The sequence below is a fragment of the Naegleria fowleri genome (assembly GCF_008403515.1).
Source record: "Naegleria fowleri strain ATCC 30894 chromosome Unknown tig53, whole genome shotgun sequence".
Taxonomy (NCBI): Eukaryota; Heterolobosea; class Eutetramitea; order Acrasida; family Naegleriidae; genus Naegleria; species Naegleria fowleri.
The window spans coordinates 309,136-328,762 of NW_025407985.1; the positions used below are offsets into that span (position 1 = coordinate 309,136).

Sequence of the window (19,627 nt, forward strand, 5' to 3'; positions counted from 1 at the left end):
TCTGCTTGGTGATTTTTGGTTGGGATTTGTTGATGATGTGTTGGAGAATTGTTTGTATTCAAAAACCAAGTGAAGGATATGTGTTATTGGATCGGTAGTTTTTTGAACATTTTCCTTCTGGGTGTCGCTCTTTCATGCTTTCGCAATGATGCATCTTCTCTTAATTTGTGAAACGAACATTTTGAGAAAAATGAATAAAGCAGAGATTCGAAAGCCACTTTCATTTAGAAATGCCAGTCAATTACTCGATACCTCGGAGGATAAAGTGGTCAATGAAACACCGTTGGATAATGCGCATGAAGGATCGGACCGCACTCTTCTTTCAGCAACAGGAACAGACCAAACAACTCTTGATTCTTCTTTTGAGTCATCACTATCTTCATCAGACCAAATTTCTGATGAATTGCTTCTCGCAGAGCAAATACGAAGAGAGAAGGAAAGGAACGAACCCTATCAAATGTTCTTCTATTACCCAAAATATTTGCATCCGGAAGCTGTTGCTTTAATTGCTCAAAATTTACTTAACGAATGGGAAGAAGAAGAAAACAAATTATCTGCTACAAAAAGTAATCAACAAATTAAATAATAATTTCACAAAAGAGTTGAATTATTCTTGATGTGACATTCATTCACATCAAGAATAAATGTCTCTTTGTGAAACATCAAGAAGGAAGAAAAAGGTGAGAAGATGCCTACCTCTTCTTCTCCACAACAAGATGAACACGAACTGAACCATGAAGAGGAAGATCAAGAAGAACAATAATACTAGTCTCCGAAAAAACCATTTTGTCCTCCTAATTTATTGTGTGACTCTCAAGTTGTTTCTTTGCTCGACGAGTTTATCCATCCTGTTTTTGAAAAATAAATTTTGGCGCCATTTCATCAATCTATCGGAGTCTGCGCCAACATTTATTTTTCAAAAACTTTTACCGTAGAAGTGCTTTGATGTCCATCGTTAATATTATTTAAAAACATTGACCGTTTACTATAGGCCCTCAAGTTTTGTCAAAACTTCGCTTCTTCTCAATACAATGGATTTTGGAAATTACAACATTCAAAGGATTGCAAAGACAATCAGCGAAACGACGAGCATCAAAGGAATGATCAGTGATGTCGATCCTTGTATATCGTTATGGAACAAGACAACTCTCGGATTGCTGAAAACTAAAAAACCAGAATATTACAATGCCATTTGCTCAATCATTGATAAGATGGGAGAAGCCTCAGCAAAGGTAAGTTTCCACCACTAAACTCTTGGTTCAATGAATGCAATGCTGATCCGATGACATGATAGGCCCAATCTCTACCGTATGCCATCACCACTTCGGCCAAGATTCAATTAAACGATAATAATTTGTATTTGTATGCGATCGAAAATAAGGCAATGGGAATCATCAAAGTCGGAAAAAAGAAGCTGTTCTATCGGGTACGTGCTGCTTTGGCATTTTGCTCAAAATTACAAATTTCTTGAATTGTCAATGGTAATCGCAACACCAACATAGAATTTGTCGGGCGATTTTAAGGAAATTGAACCATTGTGTGTTTTAGACTTTTATGTGAGCGAATCCTGCCAAAGAAAGGGCATTGGTAAACTATTGTTTGAAGCAATGACCACACATGAAAACATGACTGCTGAAAAACTTGCTTACGATAGGCCTTCTCCAAAATTAATTGCTTTTCTTCGAAAACATTATGGGCTCTCTGATTACATTCCTCAAAGTAATAATTTTGTAATTTTCAAACAATATTTTTCAAGTAAGGATAATGCAAGCTTGACATCACCATATTCAAAGAAGGATTTTTATAACACCACCAAAACTTCGATTGAGAATAATAATGGTATGAGTTCAGTGTCATCCAATCTCTCTGGCCAATCACAGACAAACTCCAAGTTTTTTGAAAACTTCTCACAACAGCCACATGAATCATTTTCTTCAAAACGAGGAACTCACTACAACCCTATCACCCACCAATTACACCAGGATGGTAATTTAAATTCCACACAAAAAAGAACAGGAAAGAGAATGATTGCTCCTCCTACCTCTTCTATCAGCTTTTTCTGAGCATCTTTTCGAAACTGAAATCAGCGACGAAGTGTGGTATTGGAAATCACACTCTTGATATAGAATAAAGTTAGAAAAGCATTTCATCATCCTAAAAAATGCAATAACATGTTCTTCTCTCAACAACAACAAGAAACAGCTGGCAACACTACCAACAATATCAAGGACACAGCTTCTTCAACAGTGCCGTCATTAGATTGGAGTTATGTAAGAGAAGTATTATCTTCCATTTCCGATATTGGAGATTCTGAGTTTTCATCGCTTTTTGATGGAGGTAATTTTAAAATTACTAAAATTGAAATATTAATTTTCAAATCGAACTATTGTGATGGATGATCACAATTAATTTAATATTAAACTAAAATGAATTACGTGATATTTGTTTAAATGAAATCATGACAGTTGAGTCACATTCGAAAAAGCTAGAGAACATCACTGGCAAAATATCGGAGAGCCTGTTAATAGAGAAAATTAGAACTTATAATTTACTTGGATGCTTAAATTACTTTAACAGTGACGTTGAAAAATCAGAAGAATACTTCACGAAAGCCCAAAGCAGTATTCAATCGTTTATCAATTTCAAAAACGACAAAGTGGTGAGTGGCAACATTCAAATAATTGATTTTGAAACATTCAACAACAACATTTTAGAAAAATTTGATGCAAATCTATGTCACCAATAATCTAGGAGTCATCCAATTGGTATGTTGTTTATGTGAAAATATTTATTGTGATGTTCACAAAAACAGCATCGGGGCAAGATAAAGGAAGCAACAAATGCTTTTAACAGCTCACTAAGAATATGTTTAGACAACGAAAAGAAATATCAAGAATTTAGACAAGTTTCCACAACTCCTCTTTTAAATTTGGGATTAATGTAGGTCTTCATGTAAATCTGTAATCCTTTTTTCTTTAACATTTCAAGTCATTGGAAGATACAAAATGACCTCGACAAAAGTGAAGAATATTTTCTCAAGGTCCTTGAGAGAGACAATTTTTCGTTTGAGGCATGGATAAATTTATCTGAAATTTACATGATTCATGAAGAATATGAAGAGTCTTTAAAATGTTGCTATAAGGCCAAAAAGATCAATCCACAAAATTCACTGGTGTTAATAATGTGCGCCTTGATCAAGCATAGAATGGGATGGGATTCTGAGGCCATTCATGTCCTCGACGAAGCAAAACAGAGAGATCCCAATAACCCATCTATTTACACCCTTTTTGGAGTTATTTTTCGAGAACGACAAATGCATGAGAAAGCCATTGAATGTTTTTTAAAGGCCATGGATCTAGCTCCTTACCAAATATTTTCTCTAGAGAATATCATTGATCTTTATTTGGAGAGTGGACAATATGAACTGGCACACAAATTACTCGAACAATCTCTGATGAAAATTCCATTATTTATTCCCACATTGCATTTAAAAAGAAGTTTATTTCATCTGATTGGGTTTGAGGGAAAACAATTATTAATAGTGACGATGCTGTATTACCAATGGAGAATTTATTGAAATGCTCCCAATTAGAATTGCAACTGAATGGACAAAATTTACCATTTGGAATTAGATCCAAATTAGTTGAACGATCATCCCTTCATAATATTTCTCTTACAAAATATTACAGCGGAGATGTCGAAGGAGCTCTTTCTACACTATTGAATGGGTACCAAATTGGTAAGTCGTTATTTCATGTCGACGAATGTTATTGAAATATTGTAAAATTATTGAATGGTAACCTTTGTTCGTAAAAAAAGATTCTACCATTTTCACACAAGATATTTACAACAATGCTCTCATTCAAACCATTTGCTCTCTCTATCCACAAGCCATCAAATTATTGTGGATGTACTTGATTAAATTAGGATCACCAGTAACAGCATTGGTTCTCATGAAAACTCTTTACGATCGACACGTCATTCTCGGTAAGAAACCTGGCAGTCGTGATTGTTCCGTCATGTTTTGGTATTATGCAGCATTGGCCTATGCAGGAATACCTTGGAGACTTGTCGATTATTCAAAATTTATTTTTGATGATGTGAATAAGAGAGATGACTTTCCCTATTATTTGCAAGTATTGGCATATAATCGAATGGAGGTTTCTGAGAGTGGAGAAAAGATTGATGAAATGACTAGACAACATGTTGAGAAGTGTTTTGGAGAGATGAAATGTAAGTGATTATTTTCGTTGCGACTTGGAATACTCTTAAACTTTAAAATTAGCAATTCGAGAATACGTGGCTGTCACATATGAGAAATGTCTGTTTTGGTTGAGAAATGGAGACTACAACTCTGCAAGTAGTGTTCTTCCAAGACAATCAGTTTCAGAAATGATTCCAGAGTTTCAGGTACGTAAGAGCATCGTTCATCATCTTGAATTCGACCATTCATTTCATTGGCTGAAATATTGTGAACAAAAATTTTTGATATTTAACACTCCATTGATAATTCATATAATTTTATACTGAACTCAGTTTATGATGGCCAAAGTTTTGTACAAAAAGAAGAGTTCAATAGCAGCTCGACAAGCTTTACAAATCATCACTCTTCTATTGAGATCATGTCCCAAACATTTTGAATATCTCTATTTACGTTTAAAATTGTCTTCCTTGTTGGATGAGAATAATTTTAGAAATTATTACAAGGATTTCTCTCCAATCACTTTGGAGTGTTCAATCAAAAAGTTGAAGCTTGGAGTGAAATATTACATTAATCACTTTGACCCTGAAAAAGCTCAAGAAGAATTGGAAAAGCTTGAAAAGCTCATTGAGAACGTTTCCAGTTGGAGAGATAAAAATCAAATCTCAGAATTTGAAAGAGCCATTAACGACCGAAAGTACAAGGCATCGATTCGATTCTTAAGAGCAAATATCAAATATATTTCTTCAGAAAGCTATTATTCTATATTGAACGAAATGACCAATCTCACACCCATCTACTCAAAGAAACCAAAAACCTTAATATTTGAATTGAAGTATGCACAGTTGGCTCCAACGAATCAGTATTACGTGAATCAATTTTTCGAAAAGGCGGAACATGCTCTCAAACTTCTAGACCAAAAGTCACAAACTGTTTGTTGGCAATATATTATTTTGTATTGCCTTCGAAATGGGATGAAAAGACAAGCATTGTCTGTTTTGAATAATATGGGCTCTACACGATTTGCAAGAGTGGATACCTTGTATCCGTTATGTGCAGTAAGTTGTTAAAAAATCTAAATGGACTTGTTCTAACGAAAGAATCAAATAGATTGCATTTATGTTAGATCTGAGCGATAATTTAGAATCTTATTTGTCTAAGGTAGATCTCAGCATGATACGTTTTCATTCCAAGTCATTGGTCACCAAGAAAATTTTAGCAGAGTTTGACATGTTTAAACTTCGAGTGATTATTAGCAAAATTCAGAGAGCGTCCACGAACTCTCTAAATTCTGAGGTTCAAACTCACATTGAGGTAAGTACAGTAGATGATGTTATGTATTTCTGAAGTAATTCACATGTGTTCAACTCTTTGTTGCAGGAATTTAAAATGACCCTTAATTCATGTTTTCCATTTGTAGATTATCTAAAAACTCTCTACAAGGAACAAAGTAAGTAGACAATGATTGTGTAATTGTTCAAAATACGATCGTACATGTGGACAATAATGTTTATTTACTCATAGTTGTTGCTCATATTATTTCTAATTATATTTCCCTAATTAGTCATTCAGCATCACAGGACACAATTATTCAACGACTGTTAAACGAATCTCCAGATCTATTACCTCTGACATACATTCAAACTCGAATAGCATCCACCAACTACTATCCAGAAAAGAAGAAATTGTTTGATGCACATCAAAAAAGTTTCTCTAACACTGTATCCTTAGAAGATAGAACTAATTTTCAAGTGTTGGAATATCTCAGAAACAATGACAAAACCTTGTTGACAACTTCTAACTTGGCAACAACTGATACTTTCTTGTTCGCCAAAAAATGCTTGAATGCACCCCTTGAAAGCATTACTCAACAATTATCATTGTTAATCTTTGACAAGAAAAAAGTGTCACTTGACATGATGAAAGCTCTCGGTATTATTTTGAAAGGAAAAGTTGATGTTGTCACCTATCAGTGGTTGACCTATGAAATTTTTAAAAGAGAAGATTCTGTTCCTTTTTTTGAAAAGATACAAAAACCACAGTCTTCTCATTCCATGACAGAAAGAAATATTTTCATTTCAATTGAAAGTCTCCCTTTCAACCAAAATTATGTGCAAGCTGTTCAGCGTGTATATACTCGATATGAACAACCGAGTATTCGAAGTGGACACTTGCTATTGGCTCACATTTTCAGAATTTCACATAATAAGGAAACTCCTCTTCCTATTGACCAAAGTCTTCAGAAAGAATCTTTACCATGGTTTCTCTCTCACACATCCATGGACTCGCTCATTCAAGAACTCTTTTCAAAATATACAGAGAGAATTGAATTCAATGATCATTATGAATCTCAATCATCCAAACAATTATCTTTTCATGAAAATACTAAACCAATGATGAGTCATCAATTTCAACAAGAGTTTTTAGAGGGTGCCAAAAACAAATTATTTTGGAAATGCATTTCTTACATTTTTAGCAATGAAAAAGATGGACAAACTACTCTCAAAGAACGTTTGCAATTATTATCAAATATTGCTGCCAATGCAGGTGTTATTACTGAGGAGACTATTCGAATTAATTTTGAATTTATTTTACATGAATGGAGAATTCGTGATTCCACCTTGAATTATAGATTTTCAAAAATTCAAGAGAAAACAAATGGAGAATTTCTCATCAAGTTTTCATCACTTTTCTTTTACTTGAAGGAATATTTTACGACATCAAATGCACAAGAAGAAGGAAATTCTATGAAATCAGTGGCCGATTCGATATTCAAAATAATATTCACAGAATTGGAGCAAATTTCTCAACTGTCGATTCGAAAATCCTCTCCTGTTGAATGGAAAGAATTTGTAGAGTACATTTCTTCAAAAACAGAAGAAAGTTCAAAAGACAACACTTTGAATTTTTCACTCCATCGACTGAAAACTTTTGAATGCGATTGGAGAATTTGGTTTTCATTACTTTGTTTACACATGAATAACCAACCTACTAGTTACACGATCAACTATTCTTTAATGACACTATTGTTTGAAACAGTATTACGGATCTGTTATTGCGCCTCATCATATGGCAGCAATGCTTCTTTATCCATGGATCAAAACATGTCACATTTCATATTTCATCCAGATCTCCTGTTAGAAAAATTGAATATTGATGCCATGTTGTATCATCTCACGAGTAATCATACTCCTTGTAGCTTGAATTTATTTGCTTATCAACAACAGTATGATCCCACTCAGCATGATGAGGGAATGATATCCATTTTCGAATGCGTTCGTTCCTTAATTCCTAATTTTTTTGATTTTTTATCAAAATTAATTTGCAAGAAAGAGAAACATCTGACAGAAATACGATACCTTATTCAAATCGTGGCAGGTCTCTTGGAATTAGGACTACTTGAACCAATGACAATTCTTGAGAATGTGAATTTAGTGACTGTTTGGGCAGAGATGTTAAATTTCATTTTGGAACTTCACACCATGTTTCAAGAAAAGGAATTACTCTTGCTGTTAACAACCTGTTTAATGGAAGACAAGAAAATTCGCTCCCCAAGAAAAATCTATTATTCATTAAGAAGTGTCAATTTTCTTCTTGAATTCCTGAGAATCACCTCTGAAGACATTTTATTGAATTTTTTGAATAGCGAACTCGCATCGAATACTGACCTACCTTCATTAAGACATGAATTACTAGTATTGAATAGAATTTTACATAAGGGATTGGAATGTAATGTTGAAAAATCAGAGTTTACAACATGCTTAATTTCTCTATTTCAATCGATTGGAAAATTATTACCATCCGATCATTCACACAAATGGCTCTCTATCGTGAAATGGATTGAATTTTCCAAAACATCATCTACAAATACTACTCAGCACGATGCAACAACATTTGAAATTAGAATTTATTGTGAAGGAGAACAAAACGATACTCTCCTTTCACTTCAACCAGTTGCTCCGCCGATCTCCTCTAACGAATACCTTTTGGAAACTCAAACTTGTGGACTTGTGAAAAGTTTTTCAGAGAATCAAACGATTGGAATGATGCTACATCTAAAAATTGGAAATGTCTTGTTCAAGTTAGTGTCCTCCGAGTCCATGGATTTAAGAACTGTGAAATCATTATACTTTTCATCCTTGTATGACATGAAGAAACAAGAGTCCAATGTTTCACATTTTCTTTCAAATCATGCTGTTAGAAATCATACACTTCTTTCATTGGATGTTGAAACAAAAAAGAAACAAACATCAACGACTGCTGCTGCATTGACTCCTACTTCTGTACAACACACTGTCACAAATGTGATCCTTACAAGATATTCCATATACAACAATAGTTGGTATGAAAAATTGGAAAAGCTCATTAAGGAACTCGCACGATGGTCTGCAGTGTGTTGGTTTATTGGTCTTTCTATGCGATCAAGAGATACTGTCATAAGGATAAATATTGAGAAAGCTCAATTGATTCATGACGAACTATTTCATACCTTACTGTACGCCACTTCAAAGGAACATGCACAGCCATTTCGATTTGATGTGGATATGGAAGCTATGATTCAATCCTTTGGAACAAGTGGCATGCAAGTGTTCGAAAAAGAATTTTTCAACATGACCAACCTCTTACTCTCCCCTTTGCATATTCAGAAAACTTTATTCTATCTCTCGTTATTGACAGAAAATGATTGTAAACTTGTGAACAATGAGTTGGCCCCAAGTAATTATGTATCGCCATTTACTGTGGACAGATACAACCTGAGAACTGAGAGCGAGAATGTACCCAGAGGTGACAAGTATTTGTACAAACTATTGAAGAGAAGTCTCAAATTGGAGAAAATGCTTGAACCTGAATTGAGAAGAGAGTTACAAAGTACGGCCACCTCCACCGATACTCAAACATTGATCTCAAAAGAAAACTCCATGAATATTCAGCCAGTGACTTCTCATCCTTCTCCGTACATTGCGCTGAACGACAAGATTGTTGATTTGTTTTTGAGTCGTGTTCATGGCTGGATCCTCATGTTTAATGCTGTATCGACGTCAAAAGACGAAGAACTCTCCTTTGAAAATTGTGGAATTAGATGCTCCACCATTCAACAACTATGTAACGAATTAATAGCTCAAAGCAAGCTGTTTTCAAAGATTTCAAAGTAATTATCGACATTCAAATCATCACTACTTCTAGAGTATTTCTTTACTCCTCACAATTTCAACAACCATTCTTCTTCTAAAGTAAGGCATGTGCTTTTGAGAGAAAGTTAAAGGTTTGTCTTGGGCAACGAAATTGGCAAATTTGCATGTGAACACTCCACAATCAGATCCATTCTCTTGTTGTGGTGTATGTGGAATATATTTCTCCCAGGACATGGTATCCAATGAAACTTGCTTCTTGTCCAACACCTCATCACTTAGGTATTTTTGCAAATTGTGCAACACATTCATACCAGCTTGTCTTCCATCCATGGAGTCATAGTATTCAAATCTTTCGTCTCTTATATTAATCACTGCTAGGGTCCAATGCACGCTCAAGTGAATAGGAATTATTATTTTGTCATATTCTAACAAGTCAATTTTTCGTGTCCATCTCCTCACGTTACCGTAATTGTAGGAATGGCGCTCTGTTAGCTTGGCATAAAAGAACGTGTTAAAAATGTAAATTTTTGGATATTTTTCTGGATTTTTGTCATTTCTATCTTTCACCATGTTGAGATAAAAGTTAATCACTTCATCGTTGAGCCAGTCTGTATGCTTTAAGCATTGAATCTTTTGCCATGTAATATCAATTTTGTACTTGTCCACAAGAACTTCATCTCGGTTGATATTTCTTTGAGCAAAAATATTGTTGACAAATGTCTCGTCTTTCTTTGAGAGTGGGAAAAATTCTTTTTCTGTTTCTACGGTGTTTGAAATTATCTCTGAAAGTATCTTGTCATAAATCTTTTGAGGAAGAAATGTGTCATATGCTTTCTTGGCCTCTTCTGTCAATAGCTCTTCACATAATCTGGTTAATATCTTTGAAGAGGCCCTCTGCATTGTCACTCGTTCAAGGAAAGACTTTGTTACTTTAGTTTCTTCTACCTTATCTCGTAAAGTTAGCAAGGACTGCAGGCCTTTCGTAATTCTTTCAACAGAATCGTTGTCCAAAAGAGTTGTATCTTCCTCAGCCTTGGCTTTATATTTGGAAGATTTTGACACCAATTTAGGTGGGCCAAGTCTGATCACTGGAGGTGGTATTTCCTTGTTTTGTGTTGGTGTTGTTTTTACAGGTATAGAGGGTACTTCCATTGGTATGTGCGGAACACTCTTAACTGCCTCATTTGTGTGCTTGGAAGGATGAGGGTGAATAGATTCTGAGTGAGTCTTGACATAATTCAAATCTAGTGATTTGTATTCGTGAGTAATTTCATCCTCCTCGCTTTCTAAATCTATGATTTCTGGCTGCTTTAATTTCGTCGGTATGGTTGTTAAATCTTTCTTACGTTGTTGCAACTGTTTCCGATTGTGATTACTTGAAAAATGGGTTCCCTCTTCTTCCACAACTTGAGAAATTTTCTTTTGATATTCTTTTTTTTTCTTCAGAAATTAATAGGGTCATAACTTCTTCGGATGGAGTTGGTTTTTGTTGTTTTTCCTTCATAGAATTAGTGATATTCGTGGTGGTCTTCTTCGGCCGTGCGATGGCAGAAATACCCGAAGATGTTTGTAATTGCTCATTTTTGATCTTTTTCTGTTGATTATTCATTGATAAATTTTCGTTTGTTTCCTTTCGTTTTCGTTTTTTAATTGGTTCTTGGACTCGTTCGTTCGAACTCCAGATAGGAAGTTTCAGATTTTTCAAAAATTCAAACATAATATTTGTTATCAATATCTCGCGATTGGAATTAGTTAAAAATCAAAATGTTGATGTGTTCTTTCAATGTCCATATAAATATTTTTCAAAATAATATGGATATGATGATATCGGAATCAATTTTCTCCAAACGATGATTGTGATGCTCCGCGTTGTGTTGGCTTATTTTTTGAATGTGAAACAAAAAAAGAAGCGCCAAAAAGGCATTCAGTGGTTTGATGGAGCTGGATGATGAAATGACAAGCTAATAGAACTACAACTCCAGGATAAGTTCTATAGGTAGTTATAAAACTGAAGGAATGACCCATTGACATACCAAAGAACTCTTGTCGTCCACGCTTTTCTCTTTTTCTCCTTTATTGTAAACTTATTTTTCAGGTTGACCAGAATTTTTTAAAAATTTTGTTGAAAAAAAATACGCCATCACCATTCACAATGCAAATTTTCGTTAAGACCTTGACCGGTAAGACCATCACTTTGGAGGTCGAATCCAACGACACCATCGAGAATGTCAAGTCAAAGATTCAAGACAAGGAAGGTATTCCTCCAGATCAACAAAGATTGATCTTTGCCGGAAAGCAATTGGAAGATGGCAGAACCTTGTCTGACTACAACATTCAAAAGGAATCTACATTGCACTTGGTCTTGAGATTGAGAGGAGGTGTCATTGAACCAACCCTTCAAGCTTTGGCCAGAAAGTACAACTGTGATAAAAAGATTTGCCGTAGATGTTATGCTAGACTCCCAGCCAGAGCCACAACTTGCAGAAAGGATAAATGCGGTCACTGCACTGATCTCAGAATCAAGAAGAAGATTAAATAAATTGCTCTCACCAACACCATTATAAATTCAAATTCGAAATGTGTTAGTGTTCTTTCGTCGTAAAAAGAAAAGTTTGTTTGGGCGAACTTCCCTTCTCTAAACCTACGCTCAATGATGAAGAACCAACATCAAACACATACTTTAATAAAATCACCCAACAACATGCAAATTTGTGATCTTATCCCTTCCACGTTCTGGGCCATCACTTCCGATGTGTTTCCCTCAATCCAATTCAATTGTTGGATCCTCACTCGAACAGGTAAAATTTTAGAGCTAATCTTTTCTGAACTCTTCAAATGTTGTGAAGACTGCAATCGAATCAATGGAAGAGTAGTTGGGAAGGTGTCTTTCTCAATGGTTACATGAACAAAGAAAATAAACTTGTTTTGCTCCATAAGGAAGGAAATTTTCGACAAAGTGTCACTCTCAGCAAAATCGATTGGATTTCCAAACGCTGCAAGCAATTGTTTGATAAATTCGAGTCGAGTTCTGACTTTGGCATTATGATTTTTCAACCTCTTTTTCAATATTTTCTGTGGTTTCTGAAAGATATTCTAATATACATGACTTTCCTTGATTCCATGTAGGTGGTGCTATCTGTGTTAGCCATTCAAGCCTCTTGTTATTTTTCACATCAATGGGATAAATAATTTCGGTATTTACATTCACAATACAATTTCTACTCTTATCAAATGAATAATAAATCAAAAGTTTAGGTTTTGCGTCTGGTAGCTCAATAGTTGTGGGATCAAACAATCGTTGATATTCCTCAATTTTGTCAATTCCACTTATTGAAAGGGGAATTGAAAAATATACCTTTTCTATTATGGAGGCGTCTTCAGTTGTAAAGGAGTCACTTCTGAACTCCTTGATGTAATAAGTGACACCAGGAATGGAGGAGCTTGTCTCAAACTCAAATTTAATATTTTCATTTCTGTGATGACTCAGAATCAATTTGAAATAATCTCTTAAATTCAGTAAAACTTCTTCTATCGATTTAAACGTAAATTGAGACATATATTCCGATGTTATAATTGGTGTATTTAAATCAGTACCGCTCATTGGGTGATAGTTTTGTGATGAATATTTCAAATATAATTCTTTCCATTCCATTATGGATTTCATTTTGGAAATGTCCAACATGAAATGTTGCAAATAGGATCCGTTCATAACATCGGAAATAATTTGTAAATCAAAAGGTGAGTGAGGTTTGTTTCCATCATAAAACAAGTGCAAAGTCAAAGCATCATCAAAGAATGGTATCTGTAATTGGAACCGATCATAGTGAATATTTCGTCTATTACTTTTTCCTAAATTTAAAATATTGATTTTGTAGGGAGTGGCATGGTTCATGTAGAGCAGATGTTCCTTGATCCAGTCAAAGAGAGTCGGTCGAGGGATGAGAGGAGGAGAGGGAGAAGATAGGTTTGTGGTTGAGCGATCATGAGCGAGAGAAGACGAAGGAGAGAACGATGATGACATTTTTTCTCTTCCTTTCCGAGTCCATGTGTTTTCAAACTGTGAATTTCATGATGATAGCCATGATGAAAGTCAGATTGGGAGAAACTTGGAAGGGATTGATTTTGAATTAATCCTGTTGATTCATTATACCAAAAGAGGGCCTATTAGTGGAGCTGACAAAGAAAAAAATGATACGTTCAGCAACAAAGGCTTTGAGACTTTTCCCTTCATCGACTACTGCAAAAAGATACTTCTCATCATCACGTGCCTCCTTCTTGCAATACAAGGTAAGTGCTTGATGATTTTGTATGAGGGTTATTATTGAAAATCATTCTTGTCATTTTGTTGGTGGTATTCTTTTAATATTATAATAACCTTTAATTACATTTATTATTTAATGTATTATGAATGTTATGGATTGAATCATCACGATGACTTGTTGCGGACTCAATAATTTTCTTCAATAATAATGCTGTTGATGATGACGATGATGAATACTTTAATACTCAACAACTTGGATACAACGTTTTGCTCTCGGACAAATTCCACTCATCTCTACATCATTACAGCACGTAGATACGGAATATAACAATGCTAATACACCATTCGACTTTACTCCAGAGTCGTATGAGGAAATTAAAAAGATCCTTGCCAAATATCCAGCAAAACATAAGCAATCTGGAATTTTACCTTTGCTTCACTTGGCTCAACGTCAAAACAAGGGATGGATCCCATTGGCTGCAATCAACAAAATTGCTGAAATTTGTGAAGTCAGTCCAAAGAATGTTTTTGAGTGTGTATCCTTCTATACCATGTATAACACATCTCCAGTCGGAAGATATCAAATTCAAGTCTGTGTTACAACTCCATGTATGATAACTGGATCTGATGATATTTTGGCTGCTCTTGAAGACCACTTAGGAATTAAGTTGGGTGAAACTACACCTGATAAAATGTTTACATTGAGTGAAATGGAATGTATGGGTTGTTGCACTAATGCACCAATGATTGCAATTTCTGACTATTCATCTCCCGAGACATTCAAGTATGACTATTTTGAAGATTTGACTGTTCAACGTGCTATTGAAATTGTTGAAATGTTAAAGAGAGGCGAATATCCAAAAGTAGGTCCTCAAAATGGACGTAGATATGCTGATCCTCTTGGGGGTCAAAAGACATTGCTTTTTGAAGATGGAGATCTTCCAAAGCCTTATTGCAGAAATTTGGATGAACAACCACCACAACAACAAGCCACTCCTCAACAAAAGTAATTTTTCTGAATCAACAAATAACAACAACAATGGTATCAATCTCAAACATATATTTGGTTTTTTGAAGCTCCAATAAAGTGGACACGTTCTGATCTTTGAACCTTACTTGAGGTGTAGCAGTAAGGGACCAATCCCAGAAACGAAGTTCTGGTCACACATAAATGCCACATTTCCAAAACCATTAAAAATGACAAGTCATACCTTTCAAGGTTACGCTCGCCGATGGATTCATCATCATGACCATCTTCATCCTCATCATCACCTCCATCAACAACATCATCCTCACCATCATTACTATTTGTATCCACACACCAATGGTTCATCCAGTGTTGGTTCATCTTCTCATTTCTTTCAATGTTCCGATCACCCAATCAGCACGCACGACGACCATTGTCACCACGAGCAAGACAGCAACAAATTCAAATTCACTCTCCTCACTTACAACATTCTTGCACAGAGCTTATTCAATCGGAAAGAGGGAATGCCTTATTGTACAAAACGATGCGCATCATGGTCTCACCGAAGGGAAAATCTCTTCAGAGAAATTCAAGAATACAACGCGGATATTATTTGTTTGCAAGAATGTGATAAATTTGAAGAATTTTGGAAAGAAAAATTACAAAGTTTAGGTTACGAAACATATTTTGATTATCAATACAATCCTTCAAAAGAATTCCGACCGTTTTCGTATGGATTAGCTTTTGGATTCAAATCTGAAAAATTTAACATGTTGGAAAGGGATCTTGTATTAATGAAACAAGAATTGTTGGGGCAGCATGATCACAACAAGCATTCGAGTCCAAAAGAAATGTCAGAATTGGAGAAGGAAGAAATTCGTCATAGTGGAAATATTGCTCAAGTTTTTGCATTGCAGAGTAAAGAGTTTGTGAATGAAGGGTTGTTGATCACAAATACGCATTTGTATTGGAGACCAGAATCGAATTATGTGAGACTCAGGTAGGTGAAATTTGAGATTTTTCACAAGTAGGAATTCTTGTCATACTTGAAAATTGGTGATTGCATTTCAAGACAATTAATGTTAATGATTCGTCATACACTGAAAATATTTAAAAGACACAAAGACTTTGCCATTATAAGTTGTGGAGATTTCAATGCAACTCCTACATCTTTTCCATACAAATTAATGACACTTCCAGGAAGAGTGTTAAATGAACGTCTCGAAACAGAAATACATGGGGATTTGACTCAACATGGAATGGATTTTTCAAAACTCACTGAAGAGAATATTGATAAATATTTCAGTAATGTTGAGTTTTGTGAAGAAAAAGTGAAAGAAGACTACAAATCGATCATTCAGAATAAGAATGAAAGTGGAGAATATTCTGAAGAGGAACTAGAAGACTACTTGAGTGTCGAAAGAGATAAGAGAAAGGAAAGCATTCGAGAACTTGTTTCTTATTTTTCCAAACACTTTCCAAGTTTTATTTCTCTCTACTCGTTCTATGGAATCTTAAACCCTGAGGATCATGCAAAAATGAAAGTGCATGACAAATGGAATCATGGAGAGGTTTACTATACCATGTTTACACCTGAATTCAAGTCAACATTGGATTATATATTCTTGTGGAATACTACGAAACCTCGATTCCGACTCACAAAATTACTCTCCATTCCAACGCCTGAAGAGCTTAAAATTGGAGATGAGGAAGAAGCAAAATTGCCAAATGAAAAGCATTCGAGTGATCATATTTCTCTAATGGTTGAGTTGGAGAGCACTCGGGAAGAGGAGGAGAAACAGCTTCCTTAATATGATTTTTGAACGCTTCTTTGTTGGCCAGTTTTTCATGCGTCTCAGGAGTGTGTTGGACTGAATGCTCACATGTGGACTCACGTGGACTTCATTGATAATTCAAAGCAACTATTGAACAAATTTAGTACAATAAGAAATCACTTCGTTGGCGACATCAATTCCAGTCGCGAGTTCAAAACCTTCGAACCCAGGAGAATAGTTCACTTCACACACTCGATACGACTCTTCCGAATCTCCAATTAAAATATCAACACCAGCGAACACCAACCCACAAGCTTTCACAGCACCCACGGCAAGCTTTTCAATGACGGGTGTCACCTCAAAAGGTTCCACACTTCCACCCTGATGATAATTCGCCTTGAATCCCTCCTTTGCAAGTCTTTTTATTGCTCCAATCACTCGCTCACCCAACACGAGCACTCGAATATCCACTCCCATCGAGGTCTTGATGAACTCTTGTAACAGCATGGGAGCATTTGGATCCACCATTTCAACTAAATCTGCAAGATGAACTCGATCTTGGATAAGCATAACACCTTTCCCTTGAGAGCCAGAAACTTTTTTCAATATTAATGGATATTCAAATTGTTGATTCACACGCTCAATATTAAGAGGAAGACTTAACAGCATGGTTTTTGGAATTGAAATGTTGTGAGCTGTCAATTTTTGCATAGTTACGAATTTATCTTTGGCAATTTCAATACCACGAGATTCATTCAGAATGAAAGGTTTGTTCTCGTTAACACTTTCAAAGAATCGAATTAGAGCCAATCCAAAATGTGTAATTTTTGATCCCATTCTTGGAATGACGACTTGAGGCCATTCTTCACATTTCTTTCCTTCATAGAGAAGACAGGTGTCATTTTCTTGATTGTGAGAAGAAGCCACCATCACACATTCAAACTTGTTCATCTCCATCAAACGTACTTGAATCTTTCGTTGCCAAGCACATTCGAAAAATCGTTTTTGAGAATACAGAGGTTTAATTTCTCGACAAATGATCCATATGGTTAATAAGGGAGAGGTATCATCATGACTCTTATGGAGTTCACGCTTGTAGAAGGAAATATCTTGAGCATGATAACACGCTATTTTACCTTGAATGAGTGTTGGGCACAAACAGTACTGAATATACGAAGAAGGAACAAGTATGGAAAGGGAACTTGATGCGGAGGAAGAAGAGGATGTAATTGGGTTGTTATGATTGATCGTCGTGGTTACAACACGTGCTTGGATCGCGATGAGAGGATCCTTATCATCCTTCTCTTCTAAGGCTGATTTCAGAGAATGGACACTTGAGGTCATTGCAATTATTTTTTTTTAGGGATAAGTTGTTGGAAACGGTTTGTTGGATGAAATAATTATCATGATGTTCACGAATTCACTTCTGATCAATGGCAATCGATGAAAATCGCCAAAATATTTTCCAAAATCATCACACAAGTATTGGACAGATAAAGAACCTTTACAACAACAAATTCCGTACTCGAACTTTTCTCAAAAACACCAATCGTTCGACCCACTGCTGGAAGTAAAAATTTTCGCGTCAATTAAAACCAAAATTTTCCCCGCGTTTTTTCTGTTGCAAATCAAAAAAATGTCCAAAGGCGAACCCGAAATTTATTACTCGGAAAAGGTAGGTTTAGAAGGCTTGCTTCTTCATCCAACTAACAACCTATCTTTTTGGACGTAACCATAATGTCATGTTGATGACGGAAATGTAATGATGAATCAACGACAATATTATGAAACGCCAACAACGTGATCATCAACACAACACCCGACGCTATGCTCTTTACACAGTATTATGATGATGAATTTGAATACAGACATGTCATTCTTCCAGAAAAGATGGCTGAGATGATTCCTACTGATCGATTGCTTTCGGAGCGAGAATGGCGAGGTCTTGGAATCACCATGTCGAGAGGTTGGGTACATTACGGAAATTCACCATCAGAACCACATATTCTTTTATTTAAACGAGAGATTCCACAAGGAACGCCAAATCCACGTGCGCAACAAGAACAAGAATATAATGAAATGATGAAGCAACGAAAAAACCAGAATTAATTATTTTTGATTTGATTATCTCAGTTCATACCTTCCACTCTTCTTTCTCTACTGCCCATTCCTACATCCTTGTTATTGGTTTTCGTGACATAATAAAGACTTCAATGACAATGTACTCAGCATGAAATACGTGCTTCAACCTTGTCGAAAGAAATGACAGCGTCCATGTTTGTCGTTTCCTGTGATGTTTTCTTTCTGTTGACTTCTGCCCAAATACAAAGAGAATCAGCATCACCAAAACAAATCTCTTCATGACCTACCATGTAAAGAAAACATGGAGAAGCCAAGTTCCTCGCACTCCAATGCCAATTCGGTGCATATCCAAATAAATAATTCCTCGTTTGTTGCATTTCCATGCATGCACGAAATACAGAACCTTCTTCCTCATCAAACCACCAATATATTGAGCGAGAAGGAAGTCCTGACATATCAACTCGATCAGGTAATATCACCTGAATGTTAAATGAAATTGGATAACTGTCAACATAACATTTTTGACGACTTGAAATATATGGAACCAGAGTTGAACGATCACCTCCATAATATTTGATCCCATATTTTGAATAATTATACTGATCCTGTTGTGGAGCAAACACATAAATCCATCCTTCACTTGGAAAATAAAAATCCATGGTATGGGAATGAGGTAAAAGTTTGTAAATATCTGCACATCGAATCTGAACTAAAAGTTCCTTGTCCTCAATTTGTTCTTCTATCGCATGTTCAACCCACGATTTTGGAACCTCTGCATAACCTCCAAATTTTGATACTCCTACTTGGGAGTGATCAATTTTTAATGCTTCCTGTAATTTCTTGGTTGATTGCTTCGAAACTGCGCTACTATACATTCCAATTGACCATTTCAACAGCGTGACGATTCGCAACCACTTTTTGAAATGATATTTGAATGACATTTCCAAACTTTCTTCCTCCAGTAGCGTGAAGTATTTTTGTGCAATTCCTGGTTCTTTTTTATCCATCGCTTCTTGGATGTATTTGGCATAAAAAGTCATTTCAGTTGCTGTTCGATTCACAAAAATTCTTCCATCGGAAGCACTGTATGAAAACTTTTCATATTTTTGAGGACAACCCGAACACAGTGCGCTTTTTGGAAGCGTAAAAAAGGTCTTATAAAACATTTCCGCTTTTCTTGATATTTTACCATAAAATAGTAAACTTTTT

The 19,627-nt window shown here is 35.5% G+C and overlaps 11 protein-coding genes across 11 annotated transcripts; 7 read left to right on the top strand and 4 right to left on the bottom strand.

Moving 5' to 3' along the window:
- Positions 1-190: 190 nt before the first annotated feature.
- FDP41_006797 (uncharacterized protein) lies at positions 191-586 on the top strand (the record flags this gene model as incomplete). The annotated part of the gene is made up of 1 exon (XM_044710470.1): positions 191-586. The coding sequence occupies one exon, from the start codon at positions 191-193 to the stop codon at positions 584-586; it is 396 nt and encodes a 131-aa protein (XP_044558900.1).
- A 445-nt stretch (positions 587-1,031) lies between these two features.
- FDP41_006798 (uncharacterized protein) lies at positions 1,032-2,063 on the top strand (the record flags this gene model as incomplete). Its single annotated transcript, XM_044710471.1, has 3 exons — positions 1,032-1,232; positions 1,295-1,426; positions 1,503-2,063. The coding sequence occupies 3 exons, from the start codon at positions 1,032-1,034 to the stop codon at positions 2,061-2,063; spliced, it is 894 nt and encodes a 297-aa protein (XP_044558901.1).
- A 108-nt stretch (positions 2,064-2,171) lies between these two features.
- Positions 2,172-9,354, top strand: FDP41_006799 (uncharacterized protein; the record flags this gene model as incomplete). Its single annotated transcript, XM_044710472.1, has 12 exons — positions 2,172-2,337; positions 2,466-2,659; positions 2,715-2,765; positions 2,813-2,940; positions 2,989-3,497; positions 3,593-3,739; positions 3,820-4,233; positions 4,286-4,410; positions 4,537-5,259; positions 5,312-5,515; positions 5,582-5,651; positions 5,726-9,354. 12 exons carry the CDS (start codon positions 2,172-2,174, stop codon positions 9,352-9,354), a joined length of 6,360 nt encoding a protein of 2,119 aa, XP_044558902.1.
- A 27-nt stretch (positions 9,355-9,381) lies between these two features.
- On the bottom strand, positions 9,382-11,050 carry FDP41_006800 (uncharacterized protein; the record flags this gene model as incomplete). The annotated part of the gene is made up of 2 exons (XM_044710475.1): positions 9,382-10,689; positions 10,799-11,050. 2 exons carry the CDS (start codon positions 11,048-11,050, stop codon positions 9,382-9,384), a joined length of 1,560 nt encoding a protein of 519 aa, XP_044558903.1.
- A 435-nt stretch (positions 11,051-11,485) lies between these two features.
- FDP41_006801 (uncharacterized protein) lies at positions 11,486-11,872 on the top strand (the record flags this gene model as incomplete). Its single annotated transcript, XM_044710476.1, has 1 exon — positions 11,486-11,872. One exon carries the CDS (start codon positions 11,486-11,488, stop codon positions 11,870-11,872), a length of 387 nt encoding a protein of 128 aa, XP_044558904.1.
- A 501-nt stretch (positions 11,873-12,373) lies between these two features.
- Positions 12,374-13,354, bottom strand: FDP41_006802 (uncharacterized protein; the record flags this gene model as incomplete). Its single annotated transcript, XM_044710477.1, has 1 exon — positions 12,374-13,354. One exon carries the CDS (start codon positions 13,352-13,354, stop codon positions 12,374-12,376), a length of 981 nt encoding a protein of 326 aa, XP_044558905.1.
- Positions 13,355-13,521: 167 nt separating this feature from the next.
- On the top strand, positions 13,522-14,604 carry FDP41_006803 (uncharacterized protein; the record flags this gene model as incomplete). Its single annotated transcript, XM_044710478.1, has 2 exons — positions 13,522-13,620; positions 13,903-14,604. The coding sequence occupies 2 exons, from the start codon at positions 13,522-13,524 to the stop codon at positions 14,602-14,604; spliced, it is 801 nt and encodes a 266-aa protein (XP_044558906.1).
- A 187-nt stretch (positions 14,605-14,791) lies between these two features.
- On the top strand, positions 14,792-16,372 carry FDP41_006804 (uncharacterized protein; the record flags this gene model as incomplete). Its single annotated transcript, XM_044710479.1, has 2 exons — positions 14,792-15,561; positions 15,634-16,372. 2 exons carry the CDS (start codon positions 14,792-14,794, stop codon positions 16,370-16,372), a joined length of 1,509 nt encoding a protein of 502 aa, XP_044558907.1.
- A 111-nt stretch (positions 16,373-16,483) lies between these two features.
- Positions 16,484-17,680, bottom strand: FDP41_006805 (uncharacterized protein; the record flags this gene model as incomplete). The annotated part of the gene is made up of 1 exon (XM_044710480.1): positions 16,484-17,680. The coding sequence occupies one exon, from the start codon at positions 17,678-17,680 to the stop codon at positions 16,484-16,486; it is 1,197 nt and encodes a 398-aa protein (XP_044558908.1).
- A 292-nt stretch (positions 17,681-17,972) lies between these two features.
- On the top strand, positions 17,973-18,445 carry FDP41_006806 (uncharacterized protein; the record flags this gene model as incomplete). The annotated part of the gene is made up of 2 exons (XM_044710481.1): positions 17,973-18,011; positions 18,179-18,445. The coding sequence occupies 2 exons, from the start codon at positions 17,973-17,975 to the stop codon at positions 18,443-18,445; spliced, it is 306 nt and encodes a 101-aa protein (XP_044558909.1).
- A 116-nt stretch (positions 18,446-18,561) lies between these two features.
- Positions 18,562-19,584, bottom strand: FDP41_006807 (uncharacterized protein; the record flags this gene model as incomplete). The annotated part of the gene is made up of 1 exon (XM_044710482.1): positions 18,562-19,584. One exon carries the CDS (start codon positions 19,582-19,584, stop codon positions 18,562-18,564), a length of 1,023 nt encoding a protein of 340 aa, XP_044558910.1.
- Positions 19,585-19,627: the final 43 nt, after the last annotated feature.